Source organism: Otolemur garnettii, unplaced genomic scaffold (assembly GCF_000181295.1).
Source record: "Otolemur garnettii isolate 467f Iridium unplaced genomic scaffold, OtoGar3 scaffold00035, whole genome shotgun sequence".
Taxonomy (NCBI): Eukaryota; Metazoa; Chordata; class Mammalia; order Primates; family Galagidae; genus Otolemur; species Otolemur garnettii.
Genome location: NW_003852430.1, coordinates 12,667,090 through 12,685,220, shown reverse-complemented (window position 1 = coordinate 12,685,220; position 18,131 = coordinate 12,667,090). Strand labels below are relative to the sequence as shown.

The window sequence follows — 18,131 nt, the reverse complement described above, 5'->3', positions numbered from 1 at the left end:
TGCAGTTTCCATCACTAACTGTAAAGGACCCTCGTTTATTTATTTCTGTGTCCTCAGTGCCAAGCACAGTGATTTGCACACAAAATATGTTTCATAGATGTTGGTTACAAGCATTATCAAAAATCAGATTTCCAAAGTCTTTTTGCATCACTGTATGTAAAGGTAGGCATAGATTTGGGCTGCAGTTACAGGTGAGGATGTGGAGAATGAAAGATAAATAAAATTGAGTCTCAAAAACTAAGGCATTTACCATCTTCAGATAAACCATTCAGTAGGCATATAAGGTGTGGGCTCAGTCAACTGTCCCTCTCTCTCTCTCTAGAATAGACAATGGAGATGATAATGGTGCTGGAAGATGCTTCTGCTGCTCATGAAGCCAAGCCATTGACCTTGGAGATGGGTAAAGAGAATAGGGAAGATAATGGAAGTTTGTGAAAACAGCTACAAAATTTAAAACAGGTTAAAAGGGGTTTCTTTATTTTTAAGAGCTATTTGAGGATCTTTGCCAGCAAAAAGGGAAAGCCCATGAGAAGAGCAATATTGAAGAAACAGGAGAGGGAGGGGGTAACTGTTGAAGACCTTAAAGAAGCTGAAGAAATGAAAATCTAGAGCCCAGAAAAAGGGGTCATGACCCCAGAGAAATGGCTCCAGACAGGGACTTAAACGAATGGCCCATTCACAGATTATTTTCCGACTTCATAATTAAAAGGGTTTTGTAATAACATTTTTCTAATTTCATGTAAAAATACTTCAAAGTTTTAACATAATGATTTTTATTTAAAATTAATAGAATGTAGAGAAAGCTAATTTTTTATATCCTTTTATGCCAAAATTTAAATCATTATGTTAATGTAATTAATTTTCAGGAAAAAAATGTCTCTAATAGTAAGAATACAGGAAATAGGTTTATAGCACTCTTGAACTGATCTCCCCAGGGGTATCAGCTGTGACTGGGGCAAACATTAGGTACTAAATTATCTTTTCCAGACAATCAGGGGACTATTTCCTTTGCTGAAATGCTACGTTGCTAATTAACCTTCCATGGCTGTTTAGCCCAGTTACAGCCCTTTGCTAATGAAGATCATGGTCTTTATTTGACTTTGTGGCTGTATCTGTCACATTCTCTCTTTACGTCATAAGCTTTGTGCCCGTTTCACTATTTGTGCCTTTAATGCATAACCAAGTGGCCAGCATGGTAGACACCCAATGACTAGCCCTTGCAAAAATGAATATCTAAACACATTCATAATAAATCAATAAATGAACTAGGGAGTGAAGGGGTGAAGGAATGAATGATTGCTAGGCCCCAATCCCTTATGTTCAAATAAATGTTTGATTGGTCTGGGAGAATTCACAACATGTAGTGGAAGGCAAGCCCATAGTGGACTTCCGGCCGGACGATGGTCTGTCAAATGACATCGCTGATCACGTTGGTATGTATGGGACATCACTCCCACCAGATTTCACGGTGACCAGGTTTCCTAACAGGCACCAGAGGTAGTAAGGTTCTTCATGGTTGTATAGTTCATGCAGTTGCTTGGGGAAGAGACACTGAATAATCCAGAGAATGAAATAAATGCAATATTAAGTTGACTCACTCAGTTGGTTGTTTGATTTTTTTACCCAGGTAACAAAAGTTGAGCAAATGAAAGGCACCTAGGGGTCCCTGAATAATAATTCTCAAACTTAAAGTATTAGACCTCATTGGAAAGTTTAACTTGCAAAAAAAGAAAAAAAATGTATCATACTTACATAGCCCTCAGAGGTTGTTATAACATAGAGCTAATTGGGGAGCAAAAATCTGCATTTTCAACAAATTTCCCCATATCTGTGGTTCTCAACCAAGGATAATTTTGCAGCTCTTACCCTCAGGGACACTTGGTAATATCTGGTTGTCATAATTAAAGGGATAAGGAATAATACTGGCCTGCAGTAGGTTGAAGCCAGGGATGCTTCTTGACACCCTACAGTGATGAAGTTGAGAGAAAGTGCTAGTTGGGGGAGGGGGGATAGTATATGTGACCCTGAGCTGTCAGGCAGCAACACTATCTCATACTTATAGAGATAGTAGGTCTCATATAAGCATAGTCATAATACAGATATGAGGGGGTAAGTACATCTTACATAGATTTAAATTAAACGAGTAGAATTGTAAAATGGTTATAAAAGAGATAAGCTCGCTTAACGGAAAATCCCTTTATCAGCAGTATTCTATCCTCCACTGATACTGTACAATGAGAGTTAGTGAATCCCTAATTTACTTAGCCCTAACAATAGAGGCTAAGAGTCCGTGGTTTTTGTAGATACCCTGCTAGGGGAAGATTAGCTTGGAACAACAACAACAAATGATATAGATGTTTATTCATTGACTCAACAAATATTCCTGTTAATATGCAATTATTAAGCACCTAATTGCAGATATCAAAAAACATCTCAAACAGTCTGCTTTCTTTATACAGCTACTGATTATGCCTGTGTTCAGAGTAGGTCTCAATAAATACCTCCTGTTAACATTTTCTCCCACGTGTTAAGTATAGTTTGACTGATTTCTACCCTGCTGGCATCTCACAACATGATTCATTAAAAAATACTATTGTCTACTGGCAGGAATAGTAGAAATCTGTAAATGACTTTACTGAGCATTTTGAATATTTAAATATCAGAAAGTAATATGACACTTCTCTTTAGAGCTTTGAAAAACTTGCACTAATTAACCCTTTGTCTCCTTAAATTAAATTACCCCTCTCTAGCACTTCAGGACAACCGCAAGCCTCCTTTTCCTAAACCTGTAATATCAACACATAAGAATTACTCCTTTCACCAACTGTGGTTGATTTACCACTTAGCAGAACAAATTAAGAACTTATCAGTAATTATGAAAATAATTTCCCTCTTTTATTGAAATCCTTTGCAGGCGCCACAGCTCAGCACATTGTGATTCTGGGGGGCGTAGGTGTTGTTGAAAGGCAGTGTGAAAATAAGAGCCCAAATTATGAATTCCTCCCATGAACACTGAATCACTTTGTATCTTCCGTGGCAAAAAAGAACTCATTTCTCTCTTGAAAGAATAAAAAAAGAAGGAGGAGAGCATTTGAACTTTCAGAAACACATCAGATGTCTGTACAGTACACATTGAACTAGAGGACCTATCAGCTTTGAAATAGTATTTTATTCTTTATTTATATTTATCCATAAACTTACTACTTTTTTGCGTGATACATGCATCAACATAGACAAGGACGTAACCTATGTAAAGGTATTATAAAATTAGCATTTCATTCCATTTCAATTCTGTAAATATCTACTGCATACCTACTCGGCTTCAGGAACTGTGTAGCTGCTGGGAAAGCTGGAGTGGGCTCAAATACCGAGGAAGCCAGAGAAACCCAGGGGTAGGAGAGGTTTCCCTGACGAAACCAAGGCCAGTCAAGGCAATCTGTTAAGTTTTACATGCCTGAAAGTGCAGAAAATAGTTTTTCTTTTCCTTCATTTTTGAAAGCGATCACACATGATAGGAGCTGCGATCTCCGCTCAGGGGAGGCTGAAAGTTCTATCGACACAGGAACTATACTAAGTTAAGGTCTGAAATGTCTCTTAATTATTAAAAGGCTATTTGCTCATCTATGACACACCCTCAGAGGGAATCCGGCCTTTATAAACAAAGGTATTGAATTTCTTTTAGCTGCACTACAGACTAGTTGTCTATAACGTATCTCCACTTCTTTCCACCTATACCTTTTATACAAAGAATTTGGTTTTACTTTCTGCCTGTCTTAATTTGTGTATGCCACTATGTACTCATCATAATTCAAGATAAATAATAATCAAAACATAAAAAAAATCTTAGACTGGGTAATTTATAAAGTACAGAAATTTATTTCTGACAGTTCTGGAGGCTGTGAAGACCAAGATTCAGTGTCTGGTGAGGGCTTCCCTGCCTCCCATGGTGCCCTCTGTGTGATTTCACATGGCAGAGGGTTAAAGAAGCTCTCCTGGGCCTGTGTTATAAGAGCAGAAATATCACAACGTAACCACCTCTCAGATGCCCCACCTCCTAACACTCTTACCTTGGGGACTAAATTTCACCCCATGAACTTAGAGGTACGTAACACTCACACCACAGCACCATCATCAGTTCAGTAGGTCACAGCTGAGGGGATAAACCATACATCCTTCTGAGTTCCATGTATTTATAGATTACAAGAGGTGGATGGTAACAAAATTTAAGAGTTAATGATGTTAAACTCTCCACTTTCTAAGTCTCAGCTATCTTGTTGTGAGACTTGAAGTTTATAAGAATGAAAGAAAATAGATTCCCTTTGTAGGCAGCAGAGAGAGCTGGGTCTAGGTCCTTTCTTTAACTTCAATTTCAGTCTCTGCTCAGCTTATAAAATGTGATGGATTTATATACGTGTATGATTCCAGAAAGGAAGCTGACCTATTACAGACTTTGGTAAGTATTACCTTGTTGGAATGAGACTACATGGTACATTAGTGCAATTATATTCCTAACAAAACACTTAAACTATACGCTAAGTATCCCTCACATACCAGAGTGTATTTAAAATTTATTTTGGATCTTCCTGAGTTCATGTAGTTTCAGAGTCTGTTTAGCTGACTCAGCACATGGCTATCCAAACACAGCAATTCTTGGGTAGCTGCCCACTGGCCAAAACGCACTTGGTAGAAGACCTTCTTCAAAGCTTCTCTTCCACTCTTCCCTCCCTATTTCAACTCTCAAAACAAACACAAAAACAAAGTGAAAACTCAGCCAAACAAAAAACCTGGCACCAAGTTCCAAGTCCTTGGCTATATTTTCAAATATAGTTTCATACAATAGAACTCCACTGTTAAGGATCATAACTATAACCTACTAGTGATAAGAAATAGTAGATAGTAGCACCAGGTGGAGCCTGTGGATCAAAAGGGTAGGGTGCCGGCCCCATATGCCAGAGGTGGCAGGTTCAAACCCAGTCCCGGCCAAAAAAAAAAAAACAAACCAGAAATCGTAGCACCGACTTTGAGTTAGCCCACTGAGTATAGTATTTTAGAATAGTGCTGGCTTACTGTGCTGGTTAAAGTTCAGGGCAAGGAAAGTGAAAGTCGCCCAAATCATGCTAAAGCCCAGTTCTATCAGGAGCACCAAAGCACAATTGGACATCACCACCAGTTCATACCTGAACGAGCTGCTTGGACCCAACAGAGAGAGTGGACAGAAAGCTTATTCAATATAAGGTATCCAAATATTTCACAACGAACTTTATAAGTACCCTATATACTTTGTCTCAGTAATTATTTACTATTATATTGAAGATATTGATATATTTTTAAATATAGCTTTGCAAATTACTTTTTTTAGATCATATTTATGTATCTTTTTAAATGTCTTCTTATGTTTTCATACTTTGAAAAATATGTTATCTGAAATAATGATTCAGTTTGATTCTAAATACATGTAACTTTCAAAATAATGTTACTTAGTTTAACAACATAATTTTTAAAAATCTTGTTAAGAGGGTCTCTTGGAATCATCCCAGGGTCCTTAAAAACAGTATAAATTTATCAGACATACTGGATGAATCCCTGGTTTTGCTATTATTGATTCTTAAAACATTTGGTTTAAGTAAATACTTTGAAAGCTGACTTCAATGACATTACGAGGAAAGAGAGAGAGAAAGGGCAGCTGGGGCAAAGGGCAGAACATTCATTCCCCGCAGTAGGTAATGCTGAGAGTTTTCTGCAGTACTTGAAGTCTCCTGATCAGACATCCTGGCATCACTTCATCTATGTCATGTTTTTACCTTTTCACTCTGGAAATCCTTCCCAAAGCACATGGTACCTTTAAAAAAGAACATTTCCTGATACCCTTGTTCAAACAAGGGCTTAAGAGTAGCTATCTTTCCCTGTTAGATTCTTCTGCTAACTATTTAGCAGAAGGCTATTTATGCCTTCTCCAACCTTGCCACTCTCAGTCACTGGGCCGAGCATTATTAGAGCCCTTTTTCTGTTGCTTCTCCTCACAGCCCCATGCAATGAGGCAATATTGGGTCAATTTCCATTTTTTCAGTAATTTGGAGCATAGAGTGTTTAGAAATACTGGAGCTATTTTTACCGTCATACATTTTTATACTACTGATTAAGAAGATGAAAGTAACGTCAGTTTTATTACTCCAAATAGATATGTAACTTTTAAGAACAGATTGGAAGCTCCTAGCTCCTATAAGATTTTCACTAAACTTATGAAGTAGAATACTGACCCAAACTATTCATTTAACTTTTCAAATCTTTATTCACATGTTAAATAACTGACTATAGAAGCAGTAATCTATATATCATGGTCAATATTTTATATTTTAAAATGTGTATGAATAAAGAATTTTTATAAAGAATAAATATGTATGAATCAGAGAATTTTCATTTCTGAATTATAATACCATGTTATTAAATTCATATTAAAAAGTAAATGCTACCCCCTTAGTGTTTTTGGATTTTTTTTTTTTTGGTTTTGCTTCAACACATATGGTTCCTTGATACAAAACTATTTTCTTTTCTATAAATAAGAATCTCTTTCATCCAGAATTCTTAGCTTCATAATGTTAGAAAATATTTAGCTTTCATTCCATAATTCATGCCTACCATTTTCAGATATTGTACAGTTTGATTAGACAGTTGGGTTAGCGACCACTGTGGAGCCAGAAGGAGAGACAGTAGTTAAAAGATGGAAATCCACACAGTTGAGGAAAACTCCTTGGAACGGAGTGAACAGTCTAAGGCCAAACATTACAGCTAGCTGGGGAGCTAGGAATGAGTCCTGAACTGATATGTTCCACATTTTAGACACTTGCTAAATAAACATTAATTGTATGCATGAAAAGTGGCATCTTAGAATAAGTCAAAAGAACATAAATCAATTAAATTAAATGCCATTCCCTATTTTCTTTATCTTGGTCTGTCAACCCGTGAAATTTTTATCTTTTAACACACCAGACAATTTACTTATTTATAATATCCATAAAATTTTATCACTCTTCCCACCCTCCTCTCCCCATATAAGTTCAATAAGACAGGCTACTTTGTCCACCGATATGTGTGCCAGAGACCTTGAACAGCAGAACAAATCATAGGTTATCAAGGAATATTTGCAAAGTGAATGAATGAATGAGTGCTAACTATCTGCAAATCTCTTTAGTTGCCCCAGTAGAATTTACAAAGATGAAAGTGACTCATTTCCAGTTTTCAAATACTTGTCTAGAAGGGAATATCAAATTGTTGTAATATAAAACAGAAACTATAAAGGTTCTGAACGTGACACACACAAAGCATTTAGAGCAGTGCTCCCCAACAGATATGCTGTGGGACGTTGGCATAGAGTTTAAGAGCTACAGATATGAGGAGATACTGACTTATATTTCCTATTTCCAGCAGTATATTTTTGTTTGTTTGTTTTTATAGATCAACATTCCCATTTGAATACTGCTGGAAATGCTAGAATATATGTGAAAAAACATGACAATGATTCAGCCTTCATGAGGATTTTCAGCCTAAATTCACAATACCTAAGTGGTTCAGGGAGTCTGTAGATTAAATGTAATTTAAGAGATCCTGAGTGAAAGTCACCAAGTATTAAGCAGAGGCACATACGTAACAACGCATTGGGAGAAATGTCCTTTACCCTGGCCACCAAGAATCCTCTCCAATACTTGTATGGATCAATAAACTGTGGTATATGTACACCATGGAATACCATGCAGCCCTAAAGAAGAATGAAGACTTTTCCTCCTTCATGTTTACATGGATGGAGCTGGAAAATATTCTTAGCAAAGTATCTCAGGAATGGAAGAAAAAGTATCCAATGTACTCGGCCTTACTATGAAACTTTCCTATGAAAGCTATAACCCAATTATAGCCCAAGAATACGGGAGAAGGGGAGAGGGAGGGGAAGGGAGGGGGGGAGGATGGGTGGAGGGAGGGTGATTGGTGGGATCATGTCTATAGTTCATCTTATAAGGGTACATGTGAATCTCTCTAAATGAGGAATATAAATGTCTTAACACAATAACTAAGAAAATGACATGAAGGCTATGTTAACCAGTTGGTAAAAATATTTCAAACTGTATATAAAAATGGCACACTGTACCCCATGACAGTATTAATGTACACAGCTATGATCTAATAAAAAAAAATTCTACTTATGAAATAAAATTATTTTCTTGTTGAAAAAAAGGATAATTTACATGATATAAATTAGCAAACTAAGAAAAAAGGTATAATGAGTAAGAATTAAGAGAAAAAAAAGAGAGCAGAAATATATCTACAAACATTTAAGATATAAAAATTATTAGGATTAATCACAGATTATTAAAAACAATATGTTTACTTTGTAAAGAGTAACAAAACACAGGCTTAAAAATAAGTGCATAAAATAGAAAATTCTAAAATGCAAATAAAAGATTTTTTTTTAAATTACCAAATGAAATATTTTAGAAATAACAAAAATAACAGCAAATCAAACTTAAAACTGTACAGGCCCTGTGGGGTGGGTCATGACTATAATCCTCGCATCCTAGCACTCTGGGAAGCTAATGTGGGTAGATTGCTTGAGCTAAGGAGTTTACATCAGCCTGAACAAGAGTGAGACCCATCTCTACTAAAAATAGATAAAAATTATCTAAGTATCATGGCATGCACCTGTAGTCCCAGTAACTTGGGAGGCTTAGGTACGAGGACTGTTTGAGGCCAGGAGTCTGAGGTTGCAGTGAGCTATGAAGATGTCACTGCATTGTACCCAGGGAAAGAAAAAAAAAACCCTCTGGGGATAATTAAATAAGAAGTTAGACAAAACTTAAGAGGGAATTAATGAACTAAAAAATAAGTTAAAATGGACAACTAAGAGGGGACAACCCCCCCCCCCAGAAATACAGAAGTGGGGTTCTGAGGTGAAGAGGCTAGGAAACAAGATTATTTAGAGTCCCAGATGAATACGAGATACATTGTGGGTGAATCTATATTTGAAAATAATGACTGAGCATTTTCCGGAACTAATGGAGAAATAAATTCTTGCTAGACTTTGGCACCCAACCCTGACCCGGCTTGCAAATGTTTTCAAATATTTACTTCAAGGTGATACATAATCAATATTTTTCTGTGTGCGAAGATATAAATTCTGCAAAGCATTGCTTTGGGCAGAGGTTAGTAATTTTTTTCTGACTGTAAAAGACTCGATAGTAAATATTTTCGAATTTGTGAGCACTATGGTTTCTGTTGTGACTCAACTCTGCATTTGCAATGTAAAAACAGCCATGGGAAATACGTAAATAAATAGGTGTGACTGTGTCTGACAAAACTTTATTTATAAAAACAGATGGTAGTCCGTATTGGTGCCATAGGCTGCAGGGTGCCAAACCCTACCCTTGAGAGTCAAGACCAGGGTGACAATATAAAATATGTGCTTCATTTGACTCCCTGAGTTAGCCCTCAGAATTCATGCTGAAGTTACAAGGCAATGCTTCTTCAACTTTATAGCCACACTAAAGGGCATAATGGGTTGTTAATAACATTAGAGGCACTTAGGTAAACTTTGTCAGTTAAAAAGAGATCATTTATGCGCTAGCAAATTCAATAATACAGCTTCAGGATACTAGGAACTTATGAGTCAATGCCATAAAATCTATGATGTACCTTAAAACATTCTAAAAATAAACAAACATTTCAATAGATGAAAACTAAAAATTTCTCTGAAGCTAATATAAGGGCATTTTGTATTATAATGGCTTTATGAAAAAACACACAATTGTGGATGTCTCAAAGCCTCAAAATGTAACATATAGTATAAACCAGAAAAGCAAAATGTAAACGTTTCATTTAGTTTCCTACTAGTGAATCTTTAATTATATATTTTTAGGAAAATTAATATTTTCCTACTTTTTTCTGTAGTGCTTTTAAAATAGCATGGTTTCTTTACTTACAGAAACATTTTGTCAACAAAAAAAATCTTAAAATCTACAGCTAAATGCTCTCAAGTAGAGAATTAATATAATTTACTGTAACATAATATTTCACTTTTTGGAGATGCTAAGTTTTACTTTAATTTACAAGGATTAGTGTTTTGATAATGTAAAGTTCAGGTATTTTCACTTCTGTCAGGAAGAATATAATCAAGGGATGCAAAACATAAATAGTTTTATATACATATATACACATAATTATTTCGGGTTAATGTTAGGATTTAAACAACTAAGTCATAATATTTGCATTTGTTAGGTAGAGTCCTCTTGTAGTTCTGTCCACACCCAAAAGATGTGCCACATACCCCAACCTTGTCCTCATTAAGTGGGAGCACCCCAATCTCCCTCCCCTCTCCCTCTCCCTTTTGCCCCTCTCCCCAACTTGAAATGAATTGAGTTTTTCTCTTATGTGGGCATATATTCGCTTGTCTACTGGCTTCCTATTATTATTGAGAACATTGGATACTTGCTTTTCCATTCTTGTGATACTTTACTAAGAAGAATATGTGTTAACTCCATACAGATAACAGTTTTATATTATTAGAGAATTAATGATTGGACAGGAAAGGATAATGGAAAATTCTACAGAATTCTGACATCTTTCATGCAATCTGTAACTTAACTGTTTCCGCCGTTACATTAATGCAATCACAGGGTACAGTGTGGTGTTTTCATACACAGTTTGAAATACTCTCATCAAACTGGTCAACATAGATCTCATGTCATTTTCTCAATTATTGAGTTAAGACATTCGTACTCTGCTTTTAGAAAGATTCACTTGTATCCTTATAGGATAAACCATGGAAGTGACCCCTCCAATCCTCCCATCCACCTGCCTCTCCCCTCCCTCCTCCTCCCCCTCCCCATATTCTAAGGCTATAATTAGGTTATAACATTCCTATGAAAGCTATAAATTAGTCTCAAAATAGGGCTGTGTACATTGGATACAAAATTACAAATTGTATGCAAAATTACAAATTTTGATGCAAAATTACATCAAAGGTCACTCAAAAATATTTACTTTTTAACCACCCTAATAGCAGAAAAATAAACATGATCTTAGGAACTACACAGTAAGATTAAACACGCTGGCATCTACCACATCAATGGCCTATTTGGAGGTGCGTATAAAAATGCTCATTTAGAAGACTGAACACCTTATGTTTGTCATGTAATCAAGTGATTTCTTTCCAAAGTACTTGCTGCAATGATGTATTCAAGATATATTTTAACATGTTTAAACAGCCCAATTTAGGCCACAAAAGTAACAAAACTTCTTGAAGTTGGTTTTTAAGTTCTGTCTCTAGTTAAGAAATTCTGGAAATAGTTGTCTACTGGAATCTTGGTTATAAGCATTTACAACCCCCCAAATGTGGAAACGAGTGTGCTGAATATCTTGAAAACAGGCTTTCCTTTTTTATTGCTGCTCGAGAAAAGGTTCCAGTTAGGTAACTGCAAGTCTGTAACAAATGCTGCCACAATTCTTCCCAAACTGTAAGACCACAATACGCAGTATGCCTGTTCTACATGATTAGCTGTCCTTGTTCTATCTTCCTTATTAACCTTTATACTTACTGTATAAAGTAAAGCTCCAACAATACTTTTCTTTGATTTTTTATTTTGTTCTTTGATTACTGTTGGAAAAAAAATTATTTTCTGTTCTTATTAGATTTCCCCCATTCTATCCCAGTTAGAACAGAGCTTTATAAAAGAACTGTATCATTTTGTTATTCTTTGGAGGGAAAAGATTGGGTTTCGAAAAAAGCAATGCAAAGAAAAAGTATCCAATGTACGCAGCCCTATTTTGAGACTAATTTATAGCTTTCATAGGAATGTTATAACCTAATTATAGCCTTAGAATATGGGGAGGGGGAGGGGGAGGGAGGGGAGAGGCAGGTGGATGGGAGGATTGGAGGGGTCACTTCTATGGTTTATCCTACAAGGATACAAGTGAATCTTTCTAAAAGCAGAGTACGAATGTCTTAACTCAATAATTAAGAAAATGACATGAGATCTATGTTGACCAGTTTGATGAGAGTATTTCAAAATGTGTATGAAAACACCACACTGTACCCTGTGATTGCATTAATGTACACAGCTATGATTTAATAAAAAAAAACAAGCCATAAAATAAGCATGTGTGGAAAGCTGTAGAAAAAGGGAAATGTAAAATTATCTCTGCATATCTACAAAGGATGTTCCAGTGATGAGGGTTAATGTGCAATTAAATTTCTCTCCAAACTCAAGTAAAATAATAAAAAAAAGAAAGAAAGAAGATATCAATGCTTTGTGTAATTGCTTTGGACATTTAAAGGGCAACAGATTTGGATTAGGGTATATAATTTTGTGGTCTTCCCAAAGTATCAGTGTGCCACTCCTGCAGACAGCAAAGAAAGTAATGACTCCCTGAAAAAAGGGGGGAGCTGGGGTGTTAGTCTTACATTTCCTAGAAGTGACCTGTAAGGTACATGAAGTGGTGACTTCTAACATGAATGACAAATGGAGAGAAAGATTTCTGGTTATGAAGAAGTACGGATGATGGAAGCAAAAGAGAGGAATTACTTCAAACTCAATTTCCTACCTTTGAGATAAAAACAGGTTAGTATCAGTCTCCGTCAGGACGTGACCATTGCTACTCCCAACTCCAATAAATCAATTTGAAATGTATAAAATGGGGAAGTCCAGTACTTATAAGGTTTTGTTTTCAACTCCAAGGGAGGCAAATGAATTATAAGTGGATTGATAAGACTGTTTAACAATAGTTAAGCCATGGTTAAGAAGCTACAATTAAAGTCAGAATCATTTTTTGGAAAGCAAATGTGATCCTTTACAGACCTGACAGTATCAGATGGATGGCTACAAGATCCACAGAGAAGAAGCACAGTTTAATTTAAAGGAAGGATTATAGGCTTTCTAGGGAATATAGTCACCATAAATGATCTAATACTCTGACTCCAAATTTAGAGTAGCTCAAAAAATGTGCAAATTGTCAATCATTCTAATGCTAACTTTGTAAACCACTTTAAAAGAAAACATTTAAAAAGAAATATTTTTAAGAACCTACAGATGAGCCCAGCTACTTATCACATTTGATCTTCAATAAGCCAGTTAAAAACACTGAGTGGGGAAAAGGCCCCGTATTTAACTAATGGTGCTGGGTGAACTGGCTGGCGACCTGTTAGAGGTCTGAAACTGGACCCACACCTTTCACCATTAACTAAGATAGACTCTCATTGGATTAAAGAGTTAAACTTAAGACATGAAACTATAAAAATAGTAGAAGAAAGTGCTGGGAAAACACTTGAAGAAGTCAGTCTGGGAGAATATTTTATGAGGAGGACCCCCTGGGCAATTGAAGCAACACCAAAAATACATTACTGGGATCTGATCAAACTAAAAAGCTTCTGCTCAGCCAAGAGCACAGTAAGTAAAGCAAGCAGACAGCCCTTAGAATGGGAGAAGATATTTGCAGGTTATGTCTCCGACAAAGGTTTAATAACCAGAATCCACAGAGAACTCAAAGGTATTAGCAAGAACAAGTGATCCCATCTCAGAGTGGACAAGGGACTTGAAGAGAAACTTCTCTGAAGAAGACAGGTGCATGGCCTACAGACACATGAAAAAATCCTCATCATCCTTAATCATCAGAGAAATGCAAATCAAAACCACTTTGAGATATCACCTAACTCCAGTAAGATTAGCCCATATCACAAAATCCCAAAACCAGAGATGTTGGCAGCATGGATGTGGGGAAAAGGGAACACTTCTGCACTGCTGGTGGGAATGCAAACTAATACATTCCATTTGGAAAGATGTTTGGAGAATACTTAGAGAACTAAAAATAGACCTGCCATTTGATTCTACAATTCCTCTACTAGGTATATATCCAGAGGACCAAAAATACCTTATAACAAAGACATTTGTACCAGCACATTTATTGCAGCCTAACTCATAATTGTTAAGTTATGGAAGAAGCCCAAGTGCCCACCAACCCATGAATGGATTAATAAATTGTGGTATATGTACACCATGGAATATTATGCAGCCTTAAAGAAAGATGGAGACTTTACCTCCTTCATGTTTACATGGATGGAGCTGGAACATATTCTTCTTAGCAAAGTATCTCAAGAATGGAAGAAAAAGTATCCAATGTACTCAGCCCTATTATGAAACCAAGCTATAACCCAACTATAGCCCAAGAGGAAGGGGAAAGAGGAGAGGGAGGGGAGGGGAGGATGGATGGAGGGAGGGTGATTGGTGGGACCACACCTATGGAGCATCTTACAAGGGTACATGTTAAATCTACTAAGGGTAGAATAGAAATATCTTAATACAATAACTAAGAAAATGTGGTGAAGGTTATGTTAACCAGTTGGATGAAAGTATTTCAAATTGTATACAAAACCAGCACGTTTTACCCCATTTTGCATTAATGTACACAGCTATGATTTAAGAAAAAAAGAAAAAGAAAAAAAAGAAAGAATTTTTGTCTCTAAAACACGCCTCTTTCTGAAGTGAGCAAACTATTTTGGATTTATTTCATGGGTCACATGTGATGAAGCATTGTTCAGTAACCTGTTAATGAGTGAGCTAAAGCTAAAGCAAGATCAAAATATGGTTTAAAATTGTTTAAAACTGCTGTGTTTCATGAGAGTAAAACACAATGCCTTTGTTTAAAAAAATAAAACTAGTTCAGTATAAGGGATCTTAGTCCTGTAATAAACTGAAACATTCTCAACCATGTTTATGAACTGATACAATGAAACAGAGATGGGAGTAAATCTTTAACTAAAGGGCATCTAGGCAACAGGCAAACATTTACCCTGGTGTAAAATTAGCCCACAAATATTTGTTGAATGTGTCCTATGAACCAAGAGAATGCAGGAGTGCAGGTAGGAAAGACACAGTGTCTCTTGGTGAATGAAAATGAATAAGAAAAAAATGCATGCTGCAAATGAGATAAAATTGGATGACATAGGGCATGTAGGGGACACTGTGGATGAGGTGGTCAAGGACATGCTCAAGGAAGAATATGTCAGAAGGTACACAGAAGCACAGTTTACAGATGAAAATAAATTAAAAACCATATCTATAGCAATCCGTACAGAGAATACTCCGTCAATTATGACATACCTATACAACGCAGCAGCAGGTACTGGAGTGAAATATAAGTGATAGAATATAAACATTTCCAACACCTATGTTGATTATAAAATCGAGGTTGCTAAGTGTTACATGCTACAGTGTGATAACATTTATGTATTAGTATCAATATCTACAATTGCATACACGCCGATACATAGATATCTAAAAGTACGCACAGGAAAATGTAAATAAGGGTAACTTTGGGTGTAGGCGTGGGTGCAGAAACCCTCAATAATAATGACTGAGAAGCCTTTAACCTAACGGTTATGTCTTAAAGTCTTGCAGGTTGTACAAGATCCTCATTCATTGCTTTTGTAATTAACGACTAATTTGAAATAACTTTTATGAAGGAGCCGCTTGATAAGCCACAGTTAAAACACAACTTCTAATATTAATTTTAACACTTGAAAATATCATTAAAGTCAGCCCCTTTGTATATAAAAAGAAACAGCCCTATCTCTTCACTACTGATTACAGTTAAAGGGCCTAACTCAAAGCTAAATCATTGCATTGGTAAAACTACTGTACACACGGACATGAACAAAACAGAACAACAGATGTGAAGAAAGGAAGTAACATTGGTTTAAACTTTATTATTTAAACCTCATCCAGAAAAACAATTTTAAAGATGAAACAGTCTGATGAAAAGTGTGACGGGATGTAGCTTAAGGGGAAGCTTCTTGATCACTTTTCTGATCCATCAAAGAAACAGTAGCTACACTGATGTCTTGAGATTATCTTCTTGGAAAGACAACTAACCCTTCTCCTCTCCCCAGATACTCTTCTTCAAGGACAACTTAGAAAGTCGCCTTTAGTAAAGGTGAGGCAGGTTCCTCATGATGGGTCAGAGTCTTGTTAGCAGCAGGGGTCAGGGAAAGGGGTGTGTGGTTGATTCCTAAGGTGAACGTTGACCTCGGACACCAACAGATTTATCAACTAGACTTTAAATTAAACTTAACACTTTACACTTTCTGCGGAAGGAAGCAAACAGGAGGCACAAAATAGGAGAGTGTTTCTTTTTGGAGAGTCCCTTTACTGGTCCCAAGGGGCTGTTGGAATAACTAAACTCACTCTTCTCTCTATTTAGGTCAACACAGACGTACCGTCTACCAGTAACAAGATAATAAAACTAAATCAAGGTTTGCTGTTATTCACAGAGTTATGCAAGTTGCTATAATCAGGAGCTTGAGGTAGCACATTTTTCCTGAGCAGAAAACATTCAATTAAATTTCTGTACATGGTATTTTTCCCTCGGCTACACAACATACTAAGCATCCCTGTGGGGTATACCCCATATACCACCAAAGTCTTCTCTGGCTACTGGTAGAGAGAGCAAAACACGTAAAAACTTTACTGGCATGGATTTCTCTATGGGGTTTCAAGGACAATGACAATCCATAAGGCCATCCAGCTCCTGCTGTCACCAGGGGAAGCTGGAATTCTGCGTGTGGGACTAAAGATCCTAGAAGTAGGGGATCCTCGCCAAACAGACACTACAGCAAAAACAATGTTCAACAGTATTAACTGTAATACCGGGTTCTTTGCATCAGCACCCCAGGACTGAGCAAATCACCAGGGGGTTGCATCCTTTCCTACAGATTCTAAAAATATCCCTCTTTTCGATTTTCTGGGGAGGAGCAGGGAACATCTTAAAACCTCAGATGTGAATCACACCTGGGGTGAGGAACACCGGGAAATTCTCAGCATACACAGACTCCACCAGTGGGGTGCTCAGCCTGACCACACACAGAGAGGGGCAGCAGCTCCTGGAGTGGATTGATGTTTATCTCTCTCCATGAAAACAAAACAAAAACGTAGCTGTAAACTACTCACATATTTAAAGTAGAGGAGTTTGACTAAGATTTCACAATGGATTTTTCTACCCTTTGAGGCATTAAAATCTCATAGAATTGGTAATGAAATAAAGATGATTTTGCCCAGATACGCCGTAATTATTTGTACAAACAAAAAATATGTGAAAGATGACTCATCCTTAGTTAGCATATAATTATTTTCTTTTGTCTGCATGAATTCATCAAGTATATGAATAAAAGTTAAATGTCACTCAATGTTTTTATAAGAAAACAACTTAGAAGGACCAAAATAAATAACTGCATTACCCTGATAATAGATTCAAGGTCATGCAAGTCATGTACTAGCTAAATGACCATACACGCTGCTATTCTATTCTGCCGTGCTAAGCTCATGTCTTAGCTAAATGACCATACACGCTGCTATTCTATTCTGCCTTGCTAAGCTGAATTACTGGGGCAAGATGTGGGAAAGGTGACTGGGCCTCCACAAATGGTACAATGAGCTTTTAAAACAATCCTTGTGGAATTCGCATCGCCAGGCGCCTTACACATTAGGTAATGCAATCCTGTCTTGAGATGTAACCTGATGGCATCATCGCCCCACAAACACATTCATCATGCTGTCCGGAGATTCAAAACTGGGAACGTTTTCTCTCTGAGTCTAACATCCTGCTGAATAACACTCCTAACTGGCAGGCTGCTGAAATATCTTAATGTGGTGTGAATATTTAGTCCTAAGTAAGGTAAGGAAACATCTGTCACTTACGTTTTTGAGTCATCCCACAACACACAGTAGGGATTCAGAGTACCCTAAAAAATAAGCAGAAAAACAAGAAATGTATCTTGAGCCCATATACAGAAGACTGAAGGACTATGTGAAATGGGAACAGAATGGCAGATTTTTTCACCTGGCAGCAATTCACGTTAAAGATTCCATCTCAATATTTTATAAGAAACTTGTTCCTTTCTCATAGATTTTGTGACCAGTTTATAAAAGTCTATGAAAACAATACATGTATTCCAAATATTACAACCCAAGTTTAGTTTTGTTGAAAATTACAAGTGAAGCTGTCATAGACCATAAGTCTATTATTTGATGATTTCAATTATATATTTATAACTCTAAAATATTAATTGCTAAGTTACTTTCTTTAAGAAAACCAAAACA

The 18,131-nt window shown here is 36.6% G+C and overlaps 1 protein-coding gene across 2 annotated transcripts in view; it reads right to left on the bottom strand.

Annotated features, from left to right (window-relative positions):
* The window catches only part of ADGRB3 (adhesion G protein-coupled receptor B3), a 734,763-nt gene that overhangs the window by 294,912 nt on the left and 421,720 nt on the right, over nt 1–18,131 (bottom strand). For both annotated transcript variants that reach the window (XM_003789674.1, XM_003789673.2), the window contains one exon: nt 17,730–17,773. In XM_003789674.1, the coding sequence (XP_003789722.1) occupies nt 17,730–17,773 (44 nt within the window). The remainder of the gene's footprint in view (nt 1–17,729; nt 17,774–18,131) is intronic.